Source organism: Convolutriloba macropyga, chromosome 7, assembly GCF_964194025.1.
Source record: "Convolutriloba macropyga chromosome 7, txConMacr16.3, whole genome shotgun sequence".
NCBI classification, from domain to species: domain Eukaryota; kingdom Metazoa; phylum Xenacoelomorpha; order Acoela; family Convolutidae; genus Convolutriloba; species Convolutriloba macropyga.
In genome coordinates, this window is record NC_134474.1 from 73,476,731 (window position 1) to 73,500,044 (window position 23,314).

General features: G+C 35.4%; 3 protein-coding genes across 3 annotated transcripts in view; all 3 read left to right on the top strand.

The window, feature by feature from the left end:
• The window catches only part of LOC142343318 (dCTP pyrophosphatase 1-like), a 247,818-nt gene that overhangs the window by 113,427 nt on the left and 111,077 nt on the right, over positions 1-23,314 (top strand). The window lies entirely within an intron of this gene.
• The window catches only part of LOC142343315 (DNA polymerase delta subunit 2-like), a 209,193-nt gene that overhangs the window by 113,427 nt on the left and 72,452 nt on the right, over positions 1-23,314 (top strand). The gene's annotated exons all lie outside the window — the stretch shown is intronic.
• LOC142343314 (microtubule-associated protein RP/EB family member 1-like) lies at positions 384-21,698 on the top strand. Its single transcript, XM_075395142.1, has 5 exons — positions 384-2,683; positions 4,140-4,408; positions 7,468-7,631; positions 7,881-8,080; positions 21,018-21,698. The coding sequence occupies exons 1-5, from the start codon at positions 2,520-2,522 to the stop codon at positions 21,412-21,414; spliced, it is 1,194 nt and encodes a 397-aa protein (XP_075251257.1). The 5' UTR covers positions 384-2,519; the 3' UTR covers positions 21,415-21,698.

Consider the following 23,314-nt stretch of genomic DNA (forward strand, 5'->3'; position numbering starts at 1 on the left):
ACCTTTTCACGCGTTTAATAACGCAATGTAGTCAATACGGTCAAAGTCAAAAGAGCAAAATCAAAAGAAACAAGATAAACATATAAAGCCCGGTCATTAAGTCACTGCAGTAGGTTATCAGAGTTCATTGAGGCGATTGTTAGCTGGTATTAGTATTATGCTTTATGGCCTTCAGCGTAGAAGCTGAATTAAGTTTAATTTTAAAAGGTAACTGAATATGCAGAATTTGCCCACCACATAAGAACACTTTGACCTTTAGAAAATGTCTGTCAATTTCTATCTCTGAATTTTTTTCTTTTTGTTTCAATTCCATTGTGCGTCAACGGTGGCTATTTTCCGTCAATTTTCCGGCTATGTTTCAATATTGGAAAGCTTTTCGGATCAACGACTGGTGACATTTATCAGACAAGTGATTGGCAGACCCGCTTGTTCGATTTTGTAGACGTGCACTATAAATCTGTCGCTTATTTGTTCTTGCTAATTCTAACACGGAACTGTTTTTACCCTTTCACGTATTAGTGCTGGCTATTATATACTCTTGATCAGGCACAACGTTGAGAAGGCAGCGTTTATGATACTTTTAGGTGTAAAATGATTTCTCTAAAATTTCGATTGAAATGGCAGCCGTTATTCAAAGCGTTATCATTGCTTGGTCTTTCAATCATGCCATCTCTTTTTCTCTTACGTCTTCTTCGACGAAGACTCGAACACCGAGAAGCATTCAAAGTTCTGATGTCACAAATCACAGATGTAAATTTACCGATCAGTAAAATTGTGTTCTTCGATTTCGTCGAAAACAAAAACTCAGAATTGTCAGATTTGGAAGACTTGTACAAAGTTAGAATCAAACTTGACGTTGACAAGGGTGGAAATATATTTGTAATTGTCGTGTCGGGATTCAAGTCTCATGTTAACCCTGCTGTTGATGATTTAAAGGCTTTAATTGCCGAAATAAGTCGGGTTAAAACGACTGAACATTTTGTCCCGAAGCATCTTATTGAAGAGATACGATTAGCCCAATCATTGGAAAGCATGATAGAAGGCGACAACGTGGATCTGAGCGCATTGATCAAGATATCTGATGAGACTATTTCTTTTACTGGAACAGAGTCGCAAGTTAGAAGAACCGAAAGCTACACGAAAGATTTAATTTGCAAATATTACTACCAAATTTTTACAATTCCGGATTCGTTAAGACTGGATATTGGAATGCATGTTGATGTTTATGTATCGGCGGTTATTTCTCCGGGTCAGTTTTGGGTACAAGTTGTGGACGAAAATGCTGGAAATCTGGACCGTTTGCAAGATAACCTTTGCGAGAATGTTGAACATTTGTTGCCGATTTCCTCTCTTGCTGAAAACATTTGCTGTGCGGCACCATATTTAAATGACCCATTGAATTTGTACAGAGCAAAAATGATGAAATCAGAAAATGAAGCAGAAAATAGTGGCAGATGTTGGGTTTATTTTGTGGATTATGGCGATAAGGCTGAAGTTTCAAAATCAAGCCTTAAGCAACTTGATCTCTGTTATTGTGAATTGCCAGCTCAAGCTCACCAATGCAGATTAGCAAGTTATGAAAAATCTGATGATTTGAGTCATTATTCGCTAGAAAAGTTCAAAAAGCTTTGTCGTTTTAATGAATGGGTTCCTTTACGAATGATAATTTCGGGCACAGATCAAGATGGAAACACTCTTGTGGTTAAATTGTTTAACAAAAACTCAAATGTTGAAATTTTACCTAATTTATTTATGTGAAAGACAACTTGTTTTTGTTTGCCAATTTTGCGTTTAAGGTCAATTTATGCTGAAATTTTCTTAGGCGTCAGTAATTGTTCTGTCAACATGATGAAGATGTAATTATGAGCCGTTTTACGGGTTAAGAGGAGTTGCTTAAGATCGTAAAACTTGTTTATCACTGTTTTTGTCCCACCCTTTGCGTAAATAACATTCAAATTTTTCCTGCAAATCTGCTCCTGAGCTAAATTTACTGCTGGTCATTGTATCGCTCCATTTCCTTTTAAGTTAATTGCGAATCGCAAAAGTATCGGAGTGTCGATTGGGAATTTGAACTGTGACTTGTGGACTTGTTAAACAGACGATTGTGCCATAAAACTTTTCAGAAGATACTCCTAAGTTGTTTTAGCAATTCGTCTGATGCAAAGAAGTGCGTTTAAAATTGCATTATTTTCGATGGCTGCCATTTAGATGGCTGAAAGTGTTCAATTTATCTGTCTTCTAGTTGCTGGCCTTCTTTTATCCATTGGACTTAATGACAACTCTAAAGGACCGGATTTTTGTCTCAGTTTGATTTTTGAAGCTCGTCTGTAACTTCAACTGTTTTTTTACGAAGATGTGTTTCACTTCAACTGCTCTTAATCGGCTACGTTGCAATTCGGCTTCTGCACTCTCCGTTTCTTTTTAGTATTCTGAAAGTAGCACAACCTACAACGAGCTTTACAATTGTTTAGGGATCTTTATCCATAGGATTACAGTCTAATCCCACCAAATTAAAGCCTATGTTGGTCCATAAAATTACTAGGATTTGTTTCAATATTGCCATTGGAATTAGACGCTTGTTCTTTGGGATAGGAAGACTAGTGATGTATTCGGAGGTGGTTCTGATAGAAGCGGCTACTGGCTGTCTCTTTGTAGGCGCATTGTCCGCTGTCAAATTAGCCAGGTGAGCCAAACTTAATACTATATTTGACTGAAACCAAAGATACCCACTGGTTGAGTTATTATTTTCGCAAGAGCTGACGCTTAACTATTTGTGCGAATTCTATGCTGACTAGTTATCAGCATCTGATGATATTGTAGATAAAGTGTCGTAGAAATGATTACGCTTGTTGTCCCTCTAACTTTTACCAACTTTATGCCAGTTTTAGGGTCTCAATGTCAGCCAGACTTTCTTTTTAAAGCCATTTCTTGCCGATCGATATCTTGCAGAGATGCAGAAATATTGTCAAAACTAAATCGACCTGAGGTCACAATTTTTTCTTCGTTTCTCGGAGAAAATAGAGGCTCGAAAAATTTATAAATGCACGCTCTGTGTTTTCCATTTTTCACGTTGTACATACGCTTAGACAAGACGGACTGCATAGTTGTGTTGTGCGTGACTTAGATATTTCGTAATTTAGTAATTGGAAGCATACAAGGAATGGTATATATGCATTTGGTAGGCTTTCAGACGAGAGTTAACATCTTTCTTTGGAGCAGACTCTTGGCTACGAGAATGCAAAAGTCCTTCAAAGTTTCAGAATTACATCTGTCATATCTGGTATGGACCGCATCAGTTAATGCAGGGTTGTTTTTAAATCTCTGACGGAGTCAACTATTTTGTGAGAAAATTGCAATTGTTTTTCAAGAATATGTACTTGTTGAAACAAAAAAAACTAAACAAATTTAATCCTGATTAGTCAGAAACCAAATTTCTAGCGAAACCAATTTTTAAATGGATGTTATGTTTTATTCAGTTTCATTCACAACAAGAATCAATGGGTACCACAAAAAGTATAGATAAATAAAATTTAGCTCGAAACAAGCAGGTTGCAATTGGATAAAAATTGACTATTTATCAAGCAGTATTCTTGGGTCAGAAACAGCAAACTGAATCTAAAAAAGTATAAAGACTAGCGTCAGCTTGTGTAATTTTTTAAATACTAAAGACACGAATAAGATGGTGTTATTATCCTAATTTTTCTTTGGTTTGTGAGGCTAAAATCTAAATCGACTAAGTCCTTGTAAATCTCATCATTTAAAAATTTCAAATGTTATTCCTAAGAAACCTCAATGTGCTGGCCAAATTTTTGAACGTTACAAATTTAGTTTGAAAGATGCATTGTTTGGTAGGGGAAGTTGTGCATTGGTTGCGTAAATTGAGACAGGCCACAAGGGTTTTGAAGAGTTGACAAACATTTTGAGAAATTTTTAAAGCCTTAAAATGGTTGCAATTGGTAATTACAGTCTGTTACCAGTATTGGCATGTGGGTTTTAATTGGTTTGAAATTTGCGTTTTTAGTATAGTGGCGTAGAATAAGCACATGCGCTAGAAACTTTTTTCCACGTGACAGAGCTATTGTCCAGCGCCTTCTCGTTTTATTTGGGCGTAAAGGGATTTTGTATTTCAAACTTTTCAGGAATCAATGGAACCGTTTGAATAAACTCGATCGACAAATTGAACCAGGTCCTTCATCTTCGCCTTCTTCTCAAGCAGAGGTTGAACAGTCATCTTCCTCAACAAACACGTCTCTCTTGACCTCTATTATGTCGTCTGTCAGTGGATCAAAAGTGGCACATGCAATCAATGTCATTGTGACCCCTGCTGCTTCTGCCAGACTCAGCACTCATGAGTTGGTGCAGTGGGTCAATGACACTCTCCATACTGATACTGTATTCAAGATACAAGGTTAGAAACATCAAATATATAATCCTGAGATTTGTTAAATTATCTTAAAAATAATCCTTAGACGCTTAAATGACCTAAATAATATCATGTCGCTTTTAACTCAGTTTCACCATGTCACAACTGTGCCTTAATTAATATCGTCATTTTGAAAATATTAGATTTAGGATCCATTTTAATGCTTTTATTTGCTGGTTCGTCAAGTTTTATCAAACTGATAGGTTATATGATTTTTCGTGTGAAAAGGAAAATTTTGTTTATTTCGTTAGTCTTCATGAACAGTTCAGTGGTTGTGTAATAGCCGCCACGCGAAAGCGGCTATTATTGGGGACATCTTGGTTTTTTAATTCGTCGTCTCCGTCGATGATTTTTGCGACCTGACTTCTTGGAATTGACTTTTTCGATTTCAGTGATTGCTACTGCTTTGCAGTTAAAATTTGTGTGCGTGAAGTCATTTGTTCTGCTTTTAGGACGAATGCGTGACCTACCTCACGCAAAAAATTGACTTCTGAACTCGCTTAATGAACTTAAAATCTTACGAACATTTACAAGTTAAAGGTCTTGTGTGCATCAAAGTAGTGCCAAACGGATATGCCCTAATTCTTGAGTATTAGAGCCTCGAGTTTTTGATTTCGAATATTGATTGCTCTTGAACGAAGATCATAGCAATTATTGTAAACGTGCTGGTTTTTTTAATGCAAATTTTTCGCTTTCTTCTAGAACATTCTTTGACTTCTCAAGTGACTTTTTCACGCTTTCGTTCTTCATTTTTGAGTGATCTCTTGCTCTCACTCCCAAGTAAAGCTTGTTAAAATGAAATCGATTACAGCAAACTTAAAATAAGGGCCGGATAGCCGAGTAGGCAGTGCATTTGGTTGTGGATCGGGAGGTCAGTGGTTGGAATCCCGGCGGAGCCAAATGTTTTTCGACCCGCCTGTCATTCTAGAGCAATTCTTGCGACATTAGTCGGTTAATGTTTAATTTTGAAAAAGCTCCATTTGTGCTTTTTCCATAAAGAGCATATATGTCTCATAAAATTGACAGTACGAATCTAAACAAAAGGTCTATTGGTCTGTTAAAGGACTGGATGTTAATCTGTATCTTATTTTTTGAGTTGTTTCAATTCATGCAATGCCACAAGCGTCTATCGCGGCTATTTTAAGGCAATCTGCCGGCTTTGTTCTTGTATTAGAAGAAAACAATACTTCCTAATTTGACGGTTATCTTTACCAAGAACAACAGGCTACCTAAACAATGAACCGATTTTGTTTATTAGTTGCTCTCGAACGAAGTTTGAGGCAATTATTGTAAACGTGTTGCTTTTTAGGCAATTTTTTTGTTTGACCGTTTTGACTTCTTGAGTGACTTTTACGGCATTCATTTTTTCGTTTTGCGCGATTTAAATGTCGCTCTCATTTACAAGCGTCATCAGCTGAACTGAAAGTGGTGGCAGCTCACTGCTAAAAATTAAATGAAACGTCCTCCGAAATTGGAGTTTTTTTTCAATTTTGATGGTCAATACTAACTTATGACGTCATTTGAAGCCCCCTTACTGATTGTATTAACCCCCTCAAATGAAGCAGGCTGCAGCAGATTGGATCGTTCAAGAGAAATTTTTCCAAAGTTAGTCGTTTGTTTTTAATATTCGGTTTTAATTGTTCTCAAGGGAATTTTGTAGCAATTTTATTAGTCCTTCAGTTTTCGTTATGCGATCTTTCGTACTACCGCATTTTCTGATAGTTGTGTCTTTCGTGTGACCATACGGTTTTTTTGCGGCTTTTTTGCGCTCAAAAAGGGATGAACAGGTAACACCCGGAGGGAATTAAGTTCTCTTAGAGCCTTACGCCGTACAAATCCCAGACCTCCCCCACCCAAAAAAACGCAATACCCGCCACTTCACGCTTAATCCCACTTCCCCCTCCCACTCCGCACCTCCGCTTATTTAAGCCTAAGTTAGCATTCCTAAGCCTTAGCTAGCTGCTGATGGAGTCAACTGCTCGGCAGTTTTTTTAGAGCAATTCCCCGACGATGTTCGGTTATATTTATAATAGTTAACTGCTGCAAGAGTTATGTATCTTAACATTAAAATGAGGCCTGATATTTTGATCTTGTGAATGTGCAAGAACTTAGCCTATCTATGAAAATTTACATGTCGCATTGAAAAACGGTCTCAGTTTGGTCATTATTTTTAGTTAGTAATGAATAACGCATGATGGTTTGTAATTTGTAATTTTAACATATAAGTATTTAACCTGACGGTTACGCCCTCAATTTACGACATGTTTGCTCCGAAAAATCCTCCAGAAAGCATAATTTATTCTCAAATGTGTTCTTTGCAGGACTCTGACGTGATATCCACGAGAAGAGTAAGTGTTCAATCTGCTAAATATCTTCTTGTGGTTTTAAACCCTAATGGGATAACTGTTTTTCTATACTCATACTGTTTTCGTCTTATGGTCTAGTGTGTGATCAATCAATCTGCGTATCTGATATTCTGGTGTGACTGGGATTCACTTTTTAACCCTCATGTTTGATATCATTCTACTTAAATTAGCCAACTAATATAGATGGTTGATATCCTGCAGCTAATGTTGTCTCAGTGGATAATTTCATTCTTTAAACGGCTAGGGAGTTTTCTATAAATTAAAATTCAGCAAGTTAATGTAATCAAATAGATACATTCACTCTAACCCCCTCTCCCAGATTAGGGGGCATAAAACTTACACCACTGCACACTTGATATTTTGACAATGTATCGTGCTATATAGTTGAAATTGGAGTTCTTAAAACGGGGAAATGTAACAGTTTCTTTTACAGAGAATTTTTTATAGGCAATAAAAAGTTTTTGTTCTTTTTCTAACCAAAATCTAAAATCGTATCTAAAATCAAAATCTTTTTGCTTTCGAACTCTTTTAGTGTTTTCAGTAAACAGTAAACTCAGATTGGAAAATAGTTTAAATGGTTCAATTGGCAGAATTTCACATTCAATTCTTACGTTCAATTAATTATGATACAGTAAAGAGTATGTGAACATAAGTAATATCTGGATTGATAATGTGTAGATCTGGGAACGGGTGAATACTACTGTCTACTTATGAACCAGTTGTTCTACCCGCGAGAACCCGTGCAGTGGAAGAAGATGCGATTCAACTCCAAGGCAGAGACTGACCTCATCAACAACTGGAGAGCATTCCAGGCGGGACTGAAAACTGTTGGCATTGACAAGGTACACTGTCTGGATATTTTTTATCTAGATACATTTCCGGCCCTGTTCCGTCGGTAGAGCAATAATTTTCATACTGAGATCTTTATAACTTAAACATTTATAATGGAATATGATTTTACTAGCTAATGAGAGCTCTTCTTAGTTAACGCAAATAAAATCTTATTATTGTGTCCATTTGTCTTTCGGAGTATAACAAAGTATAACAAAATATTGAGTCGCTTCTGGCAATATAGTTTAGCTGTATTTTAGGAAATCCCAATTGGACGTCTGATTGCGAAGAAGCCAGGTGACAATGTTGAGTTTGCTCAGTGGTTCCACAAGTTCTACGTCACCAACATGAACAAAGATCCCAACCACCCCTCCCATGCTGAATATGATCCCTTAGAAGAGAGAAGACGAAGAGGCATCGAATTGGTGGCCTCTGATTCTGTCAGACCAAAGCTCACCACGTATGTAGCTGCATTACGACAAGGGAGATTGGCATCGGCTGTGCTTTGCACGTTTTTTTGCCGTTTTTAGTAGCCACAAAGCAATAGTTGGGGCTGTAATTGGCCTTCTGTTGATGTTTTTCGCTGACTTTTTTGATGACTGGAGTCGTAATAAAACTTCTTTTTAACCACTGAAAAAGTATTGGAGACGTCCATTTTTGGTTTAGTCAATGAAATTTTGAATTGTAGGGCAGGACTTGTCCTGCTATGTTTTTTTAAAATCGTTCCAGTTGTTCTGAAACAGGATGTAAAGTCAATACCGCAAGCGCAAAAATTGTGATTCTTTTGACCAGAAGCGGAGAGTGGAGAGAATAGAGGGTGTTGTTTTTGTTTGTGCTAGCTTTCGAAAATGAGCGAATAAAGTAAGTTAAAAAAATTTCCGCTTAGCGAGTTCAATTTTTTGATCACCTGCGGCTTTTTCGAAAGTTTTAGTTTTTACTAATATTTTTGGCAAATTCATATTTCTGAACCAAATTAGCAAGTAACTGTATGTTTTTGAGCTTCTTTGATCATCTCAATCATATGCTAGAGTTTTATATGCACTTTTAATGTATTTTGGCAATTTCGGCGTTTTAGACGCTTTTTACTGGTTTTTGCACTCTTTCATGATAATAGTGTCTAAGGTAGGTTTTTCGTGATTGGAAATGGTTTTTATGTTTGTTTTGGTGAACTTTTCATTTTGTTAATATCAACTTTATTTTGTTCTAGTAGAAGCTAGTATAATAGGCTAAATTTAAAAAAATGCCTTATTTTTACTGTTTTTGAAGACTTTTACCAAATTTTTCTGACTTTCAAGATAATTTGTCATATTGAATTGTTTAATTAGGGTCGGTGCTAGGGTTTTTACTAAGTGAAAACAATTCAAGGCTTCATCGCACATATTTTCATAAAAACAAATTAATGAATTCTGCAGTTTTCTGTAGTTTTTATTTCTTGCTCATGTTTCAAATGTTATTAGAACGTTAGATTGTCGCTTGGTTACCTATTGAATGAGCAAGGATTGTTTGCTAATGTGTCTTGAGAGCCGTTACTTAGACTTTTCATTTTTCAGAGAATTATAAAAAAAATATAAAAATTAAATTATAAAAAAATTTTCAGTCTTCGTGCTTCAATTCTGTATGCTCGATTTTTTCTCCTTTTTCGAGATATATCGATGCTTATGTTTTCCCGTCATTTGATTTTCTTTTGTTAAACACTACTGAATTATAGCAAACAATATATTTTGAACACGGATTTTTGAGTCGCAACTCAACAAATCTTTCCCAGAAAAAATGGCTCTTTTCCCTGGTATTTTCTTTCCTCAGTTGGCTGTTTTCAATTGAATGGTATAATGTAGTGAATAGTTCTTTCAGTTATTGTTTAGCTAGGGTTCAGGTTTTATTTTATACGAGTCGATTCCGGAATCTTCCGGCTATTTTTTTGGGGTGATTTTTGAATCAATGAATTGAAAATTTTGTTTCGGTTTTGATGAAAATTGTCATACCGCTGTTTCTGAGAGTTTATACCGCTGTTTCCGAGGGAGAAATTTGGTTGTCAATAAGTTTTCTGCGATCGAAGATTTCACGTGCTGCGTCATCAAGCCGTTTTTTACTTTCTAGCTTAGGTCTTTTGCTTAAAAAGTATCAATTGGTTGTTGTTCTAACATTCAAGCTGTTTTGAGAGCGTGTAAAATTGTTTTTTCTCTAGGTCAAAATTTTTGCTTGACTGTTATCTTCGGAAATTCTTTCAATCGTGAATGACTTTTTCACGCTGACTGCTTTAACGTTTGGTTGGCCTAAAATGCTCTTATTGAGAAATTGAGTCAGCGGTGCTAAATCGGAACCCATTGTAAGCTTTAGCAGAGTGGCAATTACTTCATTTTAGGACGTAGGAGGTCCCGGGTTCGAATCTTTCAGAATTTTTTTTGCACCCATTAAGAAAACTGTTTCTTGGCTCCGATATAAATTGCTCCGTCTGTCGTTCGAGTTTTGAAGACGGCTCTGGCACAAAGTTTTGAAGACGGCTGCTATAACTTTCAACTCATTTCTGTATCTGTATTTTACGTCACCCACTTTTATTTCGTAGCTATTCTGACTATATTTGGCAATTTTTATTCAATAGCCGCCGACAGCCTCTCAACGGCTACTAACGGCGCTTTTTTTATATATTCGCTTCACCTTTTGATCACGTTTTTCAGAAGTCACGATTTTCACGCTTGACTTCCAGTTTACTTCACTCAGTGTTTCAACTGAATTGATATTAAATTCTGTCACGTATCGAATTATGTAATGTAGTGAACACGGTCAAAGCCAAAAGAGCCAAATCAAAAGAAACGAGATAAACATATGAAGCTCTGTCATTAAGTCATAATGCATTATGTTATCAAAGTTCATTAAACCGGTTGCTGGCTGGCATTAGTATTGTCTTCAATAACTTTCAGTTTGGAAGCTGAATTAAGTGTAATTTCAGGATTTTACTGAATGTGCAGAATTTAAACAACAAATAAGATCACTTTGACACTTAGAAAAATTATGTCAATTTCGATCTATTTTTTCTCTGTTTCAATCCCGATGTGCGTCAAGCGGGTCAACTACGGCTATTTCCCGGCAATTTACCGGCCATGTTTCTGGTTTATTCAGAATTTATATCTAAAGAACTCCAAAAATTTGAACACTTTTTGAGGCTTCACCAGTATAGTGCGCTCACTTACTCTTTAAATATACTTCAACTTAATGAGAAAAAGCCGATCGCTGTCTTTTTGTACTCATGTTATATAAAAATTCAATTAAATTTTTCTCATTCCTTTCATTTTTTTTCGCTATTTTTTAATTTTATTATTTGACTGAGATATGATTTGCTCGTGTTTTCTTTAGTTCGTCTATTAGATGATTGTTTTGCCAAAGGCTGCGTAAAATTGTTTCACTCGTCATTTAACAAAAAAAATCGTTTTTTGGTAGTCTTTTTGTTCTCACGAGTCAATTTTTTTGTTGTTTTGCGGGTTTAAGATAGTTTTTTTAAATGGTTTGCCAATCCGAATCCTAGTAATTTCTTTGTCTAGTTTTTTATGTCAATGAAAGTTTTTTGAATTATAATTCAGAACCTGGTCCTGCGATTTTCTCAAGATTTGTTTATTTTCGTCATCAAGATTTTTGTTACGCCCATATGAGCTCTCGATCACTTCAAGTCTGCTTTTTATTCACTCAGTCGTTGAATTTGGACTGAATTGCGTGCGTGACGTCATCTTAGTCTTAGCTAAGCGAGATTTTCTGTAGTTGTGATGAAGTTTTTGGTCACACTTGACTTACTTCTTCCTGACGATCAAAATGACTTTTCTTTCCTTTATTTCAGGGAGATAAGGTCAACTGACTCTAATTGAAGATTATATGAGAGCAGCTAATAGAGGCAGCAATAGGTTGCATCTGAGCAATTAATTAAAGGAAGATAAGCGCCTCTTTTTGGTTTGTATTTTAATTGCTCTCAAAATGTAGCAATTATATTTGTCCTGTGCTCTTTCTTTAATGCGATTTTCAGCTTGACCGATTTTTCGTCTGACCCATTTGACTTTTCGTCCTCAAAAACGGTATTAGTAAGTGACGACCGGAGCGGTTGAAGGGCTCTGAGAGCCTTACGCCTTACCAGTCATTAATAATTCGATTTACCAAAACTTTTAGGAGACTACTTCATGTTGTTAAGGGTGGTTCTTAATCTAAAAAGGTTGACCCTCTCAATCATCCTCTCATCCCCTTCCCACCACCAACCCCCCCCCGCCCCCCCCCCCCAACACGCCCCCTGCCAACCATCCTCCATCTGACGGTTTGGACCCCCCCTCTCGTTCGGCATTCAACCCCCCCCCCCCCCCACCCCCGCCCTCGCTTGACCTATTTTTCGCTTTTGAGCCTAATTTGTTTTTTGTGCCTTTAATGTTCTCCCGGTAAAGCTTGTTATGTGGACGTCTGAATAAATGGATAGGTAAATAAATGAGTGCATGACGGGCTTGTTGTTAATCCAAAAAGTGAACGGTTTTAGCAGCTTTGTCCTCTTGCTCTCGTAATTGTTTTGTGGCTTAATTGGCCCTCTTCTCTATATATAGTCATTAAACCTGTCATAAGCAATATTGAAAGATCTCTAGAGAACGAATGTTGATACCTCGCTGATTTGCCTAGAATACTGTTTACATAATGTGAATCTATGGGGCATCGGTTCATTTTCCTGTCTGTTTCCTGGGTTATCTCGTTGTGCATCTTTCCTTTAATTTTGCCCATTTTGTTGTGAATATTTGATTAAAATTTTAGAATATGGAAATTATTTAGTATAATATTGTGTAATTTTTTTTGAAACTGATCTTCATTTTCTTGGATAAATTGTGAATTTGAAGAAGTCTCTTCAGCAATCGATTCAGTTATGCAAAAGAGCTTTTCTATTTTACGCTTTTTGTATTAAAGCCCAATGAGCGGTCAAAAATGTTTTAACAAAAAAGCCTTGTTACCATAAAGTTCTTAACCCCCTTAATGAGTTTAGAATTCGGAAAAATCAAGCACTAGAATTTATCAAAGAAATTGTACTTTTTTTGGGCATACATGACTTTTATGTCCCTTAATTTGACTCTGGATATTTCAGCTATTGGATAGTTGAGTTATTTGACTTGTTTTGTATGTCCGTAATTTACGGTTATTAGACTTCGGCTTTTTGAAACTCGTTCTTGGGCCTCGGTTCAAAAAGCAGTATTATATTGTCCACTTTTCGCCCAATTGTTTTTTCATCTGACCAATTCATTATCGTTTACAGAAGCGGGATAAACAGTTAAAAATCCGAGTACTTGAGGTTTGTTGAAAGTCATTAAAAGGCTCTGTGGTTTTTAGGTGTACGGATCATCGAAACTGCTGCCAAGGAAGCGTAAAATTTATGGTGTATAGGACAACTTAGTAGCTTTTTCATATGACTAAAGTTGGGAAAATGCAAGTTCCTTGAAAAAAGTTTGGAATTTACTCGTGAAAGCGTTTTTAATCATTTTTAGGCTGCTTATTCCTTAAAATGTTAGAACAATCATACTGGATAGGTTTCGATGTTCGTCTATGAAGTCTATGGCTATTGCTTCAAGAATGCGGTCGTCTAAATATTTAGACAGTGGAATTTATCACTTGCGTTCACGTTTGTCCAGAATATGTTTTACGACCCTCGTTAGGAAGAATTTGTGTGACGTGATCAGAAAAGAGATCACTGAGTTGAAAAGAATTTAGCATTCCATATCGTAACTGGATTTGGGTGATAACTTTTTAGGTAATTTTACTCTAAATATTATTTATTTGCGCAATACTTTTGTTTAAAATTCATAGCGTGACCGACTGCGTCGAGAACAATCGTTGTTTTTTCAGGGCTAAAGAATCATACCTATATGCTCAAATTTGACAACTCTTGTCAAATTCAGTCGTTATTTTTAATAGTATTTTGACTCCTTTTTAATCCCTCGAGTAGAATGAGATTTTCAGCTGACTCGTCAGTATCACTTTCAATTTTGATCAAGTTTTAGGTTTAAAGTCTTCAACTTGGGCGAAAAAATGATGTTTACATGACCAATTTGGTCTGAAGCTATCACACTAGGCTTTTTCCCAATATGAAGGTAGGATAAATGAACACTTCTATCTCCCCAATTTAGATCTTTATTTATCAAATTTAGGAGCTTTTCGGGTTCAGTTTGTTAGATCTTACGGGTAAATATATTCCTTTTGATGGAAAAAGTTTAACACTAATCAGCTTGTCGTGTGAACGCATCGGAGTCTTAGCATGGGTTAAGGTAAGCACCCGTCGCGCACAACGAGTTTATTCAAACTGATACAATTTTGGTGGGTCGGTAGAGACTTGGAATTAAGTTCAATCAGTTTCATAGGAACTGTTTGCATTTTAATCAAAAACTGACGGACTGTGATTGATGGAATCGTCACTTGATTGAATTTGATCGAATTTGTTTCTATATTTGTTTATTAGGAGTGTCTGCTTTTTTTCCGATAGTTAGCTTTTTACGCATATGTACATATCTGTTTAATTGTTTTTTTTTACTGTATACTTCAGTTTACCATGGGTAGCAAATACGTCATGTTAGTGCTATTATTGATATTTTAATATATTTTTATAAAAAAGATTTTATGTGGGACTGGCCTTTTTCTTACGGTGAAATGGAGTGTTTTCAATTTTGAATGTATGTAAGAAAATGCTTGAAGGTATTTAAACCAAACAGAAAAAATGATCTGCTGCAGGTCAAAAAATGATTGTTTTTCAGTACTGCATCTTTTTTCCCTGGTTTTCAAGCAAACATTTAGGATATTATTGGGTTGCATTCAAATTTTGTGATACATGCAAAATAGCTTCTGTAATCAAACGGTGTCAGAAAAGATTTTTTCGTTTTCCGCTCATTTTATAACTGCAGCAGCTATTGCAGTAAGCTAAGTTAGCGCCTGTTTTCCAAAAAATGCCCGAATGTCAAAAAGTTGTTTTGCCCTCGCTTCAGATGTAGAGAATGAGAAAATTTCAATCACCATTTTTAGCAAATATAAATTACCTGAAGACAATACTCCAACAATAATCCAAAAATTGATACTGCATTTTGAAATCCTGAACTAAACAAGTTAATTTTTCAAGTTATGATCGCGGTGCGTTCCTCGAAAGATATATAATATATTCTTGTTCAAACTTCTACCATGCAGGTCGTCACAAGGTAGCTGTTGCGTTAATTTTTTTCAATTGTTGGTCAAGGCTTTTCCCTCTGTCCTAGTTTCTGTTGTCTGTGAAGGTGAGATAACAGCTAGTACTGCCAATATAATTTAGAGCAATGCGGTTCTATATGTTAGGCGGCGTTTTGACGTAATAGTGAAAGTAAAAGTGCCGTGTGAACTTTTTTTTCTGCGCAAGAGAAGTTTTTTGTTCGTGCACTACATTCATTGAATGACTTTTTGACTTTGAAAAGAGTTTTTGAGAGATTGGCGCATGTAGCTGACAGTTTTTCGTGTTTTCGTCCATTTGGCCCAATTTTTCTAATTGTAACTTGGCTTTTTTGTAGAAGTAATTTTGATCGATGCTGCATGAATATGCAACCATCTGAAATTGATACCACTATGTTTTTGAAAGCTTAATAATGCGTTTTTATGTGCAGAATTGGCCCACATTTCTCCGTTTTTTTAAATCAATTTCAGGCTTTTGTCATTAGTTTCTTCAGTTTTGGCTCTTTGAGCGGACTTTTTTTAGCCAAATTACTGGATATGTCAACGCTTTTTTTATTATTCGTTAATTGCATGCCTCTTTGTGGACGTGAGGTGTTACTGTTTTCTAAAATTGTACACATACTAATCCGAGTTTGGTGGTTTTTGTCAAAATTTTGTTTGTACTTTAACCACCAAAATCGGATGTTTTGTTTGTACTTTGATTTTGTTTACCATAAAAAGTTTTTGGTGCGCAATCGGTGTTTTTGGTTTCGCTTTGTTGCTAATTGTTTTGTTTTTGGCGATAACTCTTTAAAATTCAGCAAAATTTTTTACCATATTTTGAACATTTTCTTTTTCAAATTGTTTTACTGTTCCGCAATTGAGCTGTTTTCACTTCTTATTGAGACTTAAAGATGGCAATGTTATATTCTTAAATCTCGATTGCTTAATAACAAAAAAGTATGTTTTAACTCGATTTTCGATTTTAAATTAGAATTTCCAATTGAGTTTTTTCAGAATTTGCGAATGAGTTTTTTTGGAGTTTTTTTTACAATGTACGTATCGATTTGAACTAATAATTTTTGTCTTTTTCCTTTGAATTTTTTAAAGTTTTGTTTGCAATTGTTTTTATTCAACATAAAATGGAACTGAGGTTTTGCTGGCTTCTTTTTTAAAACAAAATTTGAGGAGCCCTATTTTTCTGCGAATATTCTCAAGGCATGGTTTTAGTAACATATAAATTTTTGATTTTAAATATTTTGCTGTCTTTTTTAGTCTTTTTCATGATTAATTTCGATTTATTTTTTGTTCTTTAGTTTTATTGCGCTCATTGTGATTTAAAGTGACAACTATTGTTCGTAGCTAAAGCATCAAAGTGTCATGAGTTACCAATTGATAACTGTTTTTTTTTATTGTAAAATAGTGTTTCGATTGAGAGAACTTATGGAAATTGAAAAATTTTGGAAAAATTTTTGGCCATTTCTTGCAGTAGTCAAATTTTGCTTCCACAAAGAAATTTAAGGAGCCTAATGTGGCTTGGCTTTTGCTGCTCGCGTACTTTAAAGTTTTCGATTGCGTACAAAAAAGTACCTTGTTTTATATATCAGTAATGTAATTTTTTAGTTCAGTTGGTTTTATGGGCTTCTTTGGCTGTTTTTTTTTTATTTTTAGTAGGCACTTTAGTAGGAACCAGTTGATTTGAAAAGGCAATTCTTTTATGTTGACGAATATTTGAGTCGTTTCCGGAATTATTTCGGCTATGTTTTTATTTCGTCGTCAAGATTTTTGTTACCACCATATGACGTCACAATCACTTCAAGTCTATGTTTTGTTCATTTGCTCATGCAATTTAACTGAAGTGAGTGTGTCACGTCAGTTCTCACCGTGTTTTAGCAGTGTTTTTTGTTCATTGCCGTGATTAAGTTTTTGGTCGCACGTGACTTACCTCACTCTCAAAAATGACTTCCTCACTTTGAAATTGACTTTTCTTCACTTTAATTCAAAAAGATAAGATCGAGTGAATGTGTGTCTAAATGAAGGTTATTTGAGAGCAGCTAATATAGGCAGCTATAACTTATACAGATTCTTAATCAAAATGTAATATCTCATCCTTTAATGAAAAGAATAATTGTTTTCATCTGTCTTGTTTACTGTGTTTTTTAGACTGCAGATCTACAAAGCTATTGCGGCTATTTTCTGGCGAACTGCCAGCTATGTTTTTAATTGCGCTGAAACAAAGCTTATAGCAATTATATTAGTTCTGTAGTACTTTTGTGCAATTTTTGCTTGATTGATTTGTGTTGCGCTTTTGAATTCTCGTCCTCAAAGTTAGGTAAAAGGTGGAGCTGCTGGAAAGACATAGAATTCATAGCATTATAATTCAACCTCTTCTAAAGCCATAGAAGCCATAAATAAAATTTTCATCTATAATACGCATATAACTACCAGCTGTGTCAAGAGCAGAAAGGTGGCTACATAACCGACTAAAGCCTGCCGAATTGCTCTAAAAATACTGACGATGGGTTGGCATTGTTAACCAGGGAGCCTATCATAACGTGGAGGAGGGGGGTCTAGAAATTGATTTTGAGTATAAAAGAAGTAGGGGTCATTAAAGGGGGGGGGGCGTGTGGTAGATGCCTTTTAGTGTAAATTTTGAATACATAAACAACCGCTCATTAAGTGACCAGAAGTTTTGGAAAACTGAATTCTACAACTTTTGCTCATTCAGCGCAAAACGATTTCTTCCGACCCCTTATGAGGGGGGAGGAACAATATGCTCAAATGGTTTTTTTGTTCGGTCAATTTCGACCGATCGATAAATTCATCGTAGAGAGTTGTGAGTGTTATCATTAAAAAGCCCGTCCAGCGCAGAATATGGAATTAAAAGGTTTGTAAATTTCGGTTTCTTGACTGAGTTATCGTGATTTTTTTGAATATTAGACCGATTTGGCTTATTTTTATTGAATAACATTTTCCGGAGTTTTTGCCTATAATTTTTTCAATTTTGCTAAGATATGTAAAAAGTGTTAACAATAGTGTTGTTGATTTTATTTTTAAAGACAAAAAAGTATTGTTGACTATTGTGATCAAATTTTTCGGCAAAAGTTTGGGTAAAGGTTTCAAATTCAGCCTTTTTCATCAAAAGTTGCCCAAAATAGGCTTTTTTAGTTCACTTTGATTAAATAATCCAAAGATACGCATCCATAAACAACTAACGCAATCTTTTGAAACTAGAAAGGGAGCTAGTTCTTGTTCCACTTCTATTGACAGTAGTCTGGAAATGATCTTGTGCTTTATCAAAAACTTTACTCTATGATTATCAAAAATGCAACATTTACTTTCTTTTAAATAGCAAATTATATAAATCTTTAACTTTCGAAATAATTGAGTTTTCTTATTTCACAAACAGTAATTGCAAGGCTGTTTTCGGTCCAATCTTGGGACTGTTTCAATCCAAAAAGGATTCGAATTGTAATCAGTCGGTCTTTTTTATTAAAAATTTTGATCTTTTTGTTAAAAAATGACAAATTCAAATCAAAGGTAACTGTTGATAGCTCCAATTGGCTACCTAAGCAGTTCCAAATTAATATTTTTAGTTTCTTTATTCGAAAGATTATGGTCGTTTTGACTTTTAAAAATGATTGATTTTCAATTAAACAAATGCTTATTGAACGTTGCCACCATTTTGCTCTTAATTTGGTCAACTTGTAGCTTAGTGTTAGCAAAGGAAAATGTTTCTTCTTCCTCTGCTTTCTACTGAATTGAAATTTAATCTTCTTTGCGGTTTTACGCGTTAAGTTATGGTTTTCTGGCTTTGATACTAATAGATTTTGAGATTTTTTTGATTTTTAGTTATTGGCCCTTTTTTCACGTTTTTTTGCGTTTTGTCTGATTATCACATAATTGACAGTCGTCAGATTACTTTATTAGGTATAGAATATGGTTTTAATGGCTTCGACACCCCTTTTTGGAAGAAGTTATTTGATTTTTTTACATTTGTCTTTACCTGTCGTTTTTACTTTCTTTTTTGTCGTGTAAAATTTCCTGTATAATGACAGGTCTCAGTGGCTTTTTAGAGGACTAAATGAGCCTTTATTCTGATTTGAGTATTTATCTGAGTTTTCATGGCTTTGAAAACAATTTTTTTTAAAATTAAAAAAAAACATTTAACTTTGAAATTGTGTTCTTTTTGTCTGTTTTTCCCTTATTCGCGTTAATTACACGTCACATATGACATTATTTTTGTCGAGGGAAGGTGCAAGTGTACAAAATTGAATGTTTTTAAAGAGTTCGTTATGAATTTACAGGCTTCGACACAGTTTTTTCGCAAAAAAAAAAGTAAACTAATTTTTAATTTTAGTCTTTTTTGACGTTCTTTTTGTTGACGGGTGACATATTAGAAAAAATTGCTTTGAACGAATAAACGAACCTATTTAGATATTGCATTTTGTAGCTACTGGCTTTCATGACGTAGAAAATATTTGTTTTCGAAAAATACAAGAGTATTTCTTAATTTTGCCCTTTTCTCTTTTTTGTCTACTTGGTACCTATATTCATAAATGAGTGCTCGCATACCACATTATTGGCGTTCGAGAAAGGCTCAATTGAGCATATTTTGGGGGGCAAATTATGGTTAAACGGCTTCGACAGCGTTTTCTCGCAATTTTTAATTGAATTTGTCTGTATTTGTTGTTCTTTTTTGTAACCGCATAAAAATTGAATTTTGACAGGTCGAGTTATTTAATGCTAGTGGAGTACGAGTTATTTTGGTTTATTTTCAGTTTAATCTGACATTTCTTTGACCTTGTTGATAAGTTTCTTTTTTTAAATGGACTAAGTTTTGGATGTAATTAATGTTTGTTGTTATTGTTTGATTTTGTTGTCTTGACTTGCTGTCTTAATAATGGCTGATCTTATCAATCTAATGCGGCATGTTTTACTCCACCGGGTCTTTTGCGTTGGAGGCGATCTTTTTGTTCATACACATTTTTTTGGAAATATACTTGAATTTTTGGGGGTTTGCTATCTGTTCCTCATTTGGTAGACATTTATGCCAAAAATGCGGATGAGCGGGGTCGGAACTTTATGTGCAAACGCACATTACCGAGCCTCCTTGTATTTCTAAAAATATGTATTTGTTTCCTATGAAAACAGTCATCCGATCCACTAAATTTGTTTCAATCCTTTCTTGATTTCCTTGAAAAATTAACGGAATCTTAAAATAGCATTTGATTAACCAGCTTCCTTAATTTTTGAAAATTCGTGTTAAATCTCAGTGGTGCTTTTTTGTAGCAGGTTAAAATTTAAAAAAAAATGCGAGCTCGCTGTTATTCTGTTGTTGAGACAATTCTTCAATCTATAAACCGTTGTTTTAAAGTTGAAACAAAACGTTTCTTGTTATATATTTTATCTTCGTGATTTAAAGGAGTGCTCTATAAGTTACAATTATATGACTATCTGAGTTACATAAAACGGTTAGAAAAGTCAGGTAAGCTTTTTAGATTTTTGCGAAGCTTCTTTCTCTTTTATGATTTGTGGCATTTTCGCTCAGTTCCATTTTTCCATTTTTAAATGCCTTCCTTGCCAAATGACTGCGTTTCAAGATTTCTCTGCTTTCTGTGATTAGCAGCTAACAGTAGCCGCACTTTTAAGTTTGGCAGCGTCCGCAAACTTTCATGTATGCATTAAAAAGTTGACAGTTAATTTGTGGTTGTTTTGTTCAATTTCCAAAACGGTCGTTGGATATAAACCGGGCGCTTGTCTGTGTATTTTTATCATTCTGGGTAAAGCGTGTTCTCCTCAGAGGTGTTTTTCGAGCTATTGATCGCGGACATTTAACTTTGCGATTATTCGTCAATTTTCAACTCAATTTGTCTCTGAGAATGTTAAATGAAATTAACATTTTCAAAAATTCTATGAAATTGTTATTAGCCTTGAAACGCTCTCGTGAATGTTTTGAATGCCATTACCAGATTCTAGAGTGCCAGTCTTAAAAACTTGCAAGGCTCGTGTTTCAGTCAAAGTCACTTCGAAATTCTGACTCGTATCTCGAACCACTACGCAGTTATCGACAAATGCCAGATTTGCAACTTTAAGCAGATTGAAGTTATCTTAACTGCTATTATTTTCCTGTACATGAATTTCAATTCACGATTTTCAAAATTGTGAGTCAGTTTTTAGAGCTATGTGTTGCAGCTTAGAAAGTTTAATCTGCCAACTTATTTCAGTAGTCGTCTGACCAAGCCCAAGAGCAGTCTGGCCACCAGACGTCCAGGTTCACACCAGAAACCCCGGTCATCCGCCAATTTGACACCGATCAAGGACATGGCCGAGAATGGGGGCGACCAGGCACCCCCACCCCCTGAAACAATGGAAAACGCATTGATGAAGGAACAGGTGAAAAACCTCAGAGAAACTATAACATTCCTGGAACGTGAACGAGATTTCTACTTCGGTAAATTGAGAGACATCGAAATTCTTTGTCAAGATCAACCATTTGGAAACTCTTTACCAGTTACAGAAGTACTGTCTATTCTGTACACCACAGAAGAAGGTTTTGCGTCTCCCGAGCCGGAGAGTGAGTGTTCGAGTCCCAGTGGGGCCTCAATCGCCGCCAGCAATTAATTTCAATCTCATCGTTTGTATATCAAGCGCGGCTTTCTAGAACAATCTGTCATCCAATTTAATGTTTGTTCTCATTTGAGTTGCTGTATTTTTAGTTTTCTTAACTCTAATAATGCAAAAATTTTGATTAAAGTTTGAAATATCTGTATATATTGGTTTCATGTTGTTTATTAGTAACATGGATTGCCCTCGAACGAAATTTGAAGCAATTAGTACAGTCACGTGTCTTTTTTTTTGCATTAGTACAGTCACGTGTCTTTTTTTTTTTGCAAAATTGGCCATTTTGACTTCTTCCGTGCTTAATGTGTTTTGTGTGGTCTAATTTGCTCTCATTCATATATTTGAGCATTTGAACTCAATTGGAGTCAGTTTGCTACTGCACCAAAATTGGGGCCTTTTTAAATCTATTCATGAATTTGTCTCTGATAAACTCTTATAAACCTCATTTAAAGCCCCGAGGTTTTTTACTAAGCCCTAATATACATCATCCAAACCACCCCCCCCCCCCCCCCCCAGCAGGGTACAACAGAATTGGGGATTGCGTCTGTCGTTCGAGAGCAGTTCATCTGACGTTAGTCGGTTTTCATTTCAAAATTGTACAATAATTGAATTAAAATTGTGTAATTCTATCTGTGAGTATATTGCAATGTGCTTTTATGTGAAACAATTTGTACTGAGCAGTTTTTTTTTGCGGATCACCCTTTGAACTACCAACCTTATTGAGCTAATGAGTAAAACCTTTATTTAAGTTATATCGATCACAAGTTTTGTTCAGTTTTACTCTGAAACCTCAATGACCGGAGTGAAGATGCTAAAGGTCATACATTTCTGTTATTTCTTTTGAAGGACTATTTGCCATTTTAGTTACTACAGCTGCGATGATGTATTCTGGGCGTAGTAATATAGCGGGTGGCTTGGTTTCTCTTTTGTTGTGTCGTCTGACGCTCATTTTTTTGTTCAACATTTGATTCTCACCAAAGACCTCAAAATAGTGATTTTCCTGATCTTCTGACGCTGCTCTTTTACTGCTTTTGTGGGGTTCACTTCTTTTTAATTTTTTTCAGTGATGCTTTTCATGATAAATGACTTTTTAGCACTCTCTAGATTACTTTTTAACACTATGGTGAATACTCTAAACCCTTAACGTCCTTAAGGTCACTTAACGACTCCTGTATAATGATGACTGCTAGTTGTACGTTATAAAATTTGAATAAGTATTGCGTGATGCATCCACTCCAAAACCCATGGATCTATTGATATCTATATTCCGCACCACTGTTTCATGAACTGGCCGGCTGTTAAGCTACATCATTATTCTCTGTTGTCACAATTGATCTGATTTCTGTACTTCAAATAGTTATTAAAAATTTAGTATGAAAAGACACGGGCGGTCTCAAGGTTGTAGCAAAATTTGTCAGATGCGAAGTAGTATCAACTTGATGATTTCAATTGAAGTCAATTACTGAAAATTTTTTGAATTAACTTTTTTGCTTGTGCGCTCCGAAATTGAATGCATGAAGAATCAGTAACGTACGCTTTTCTTGAGCTTCAGAAGAGGTCTTTAATTTTGGTGAATACTAATTTGAATCCGATAGAAATCTAGTTTTTTTAAATCATTTTTAATAGCCGCACAGCGATAGCTGGGGCTATTATTGGCCTTCTCTTGGTTTTTTACGACTCGAAAAGGAGTATTGGTTTTCTTAAGGTTTTTTTTACCGGAAGTACTATTCGTTCAGACGCTGTTCTGACCTAAAAGCGAAAATGGGTAAAATTGCCGTGTGAACTATTTTTTTTCTGAGCGAGAGAAGTTTTTTTGGTCATGCGCTGCGTTTAATGAATGACTTTTTGACTTTGAAAAGTAGTTTTTGACTGAATGGCACATATAGATAACCGTTTTCAG

Coding starts and splice junctions, on each gene's coding strand:
- LOC142343314 (XM_075395142.1), top strand. CDS start 2,520: ATGTTGGTCCATAAAATTACTAGGATTTGTTTCAATATTGCCATTGGA. Junction 2,684..4,139: donor TCCGCTGTCAAATTAGCCAG/GTGAGCCAAACT, acceptor CAAACTTTTCAG/GAATCAATGGAACCGTTTGA. Junction 7,632..7,880: donor AAACTGTTGGCATTGACAAG/GTACACTGTCTG, acceptor GCTGTATTTTAG/GAAATCCCAATTGGACGTCT.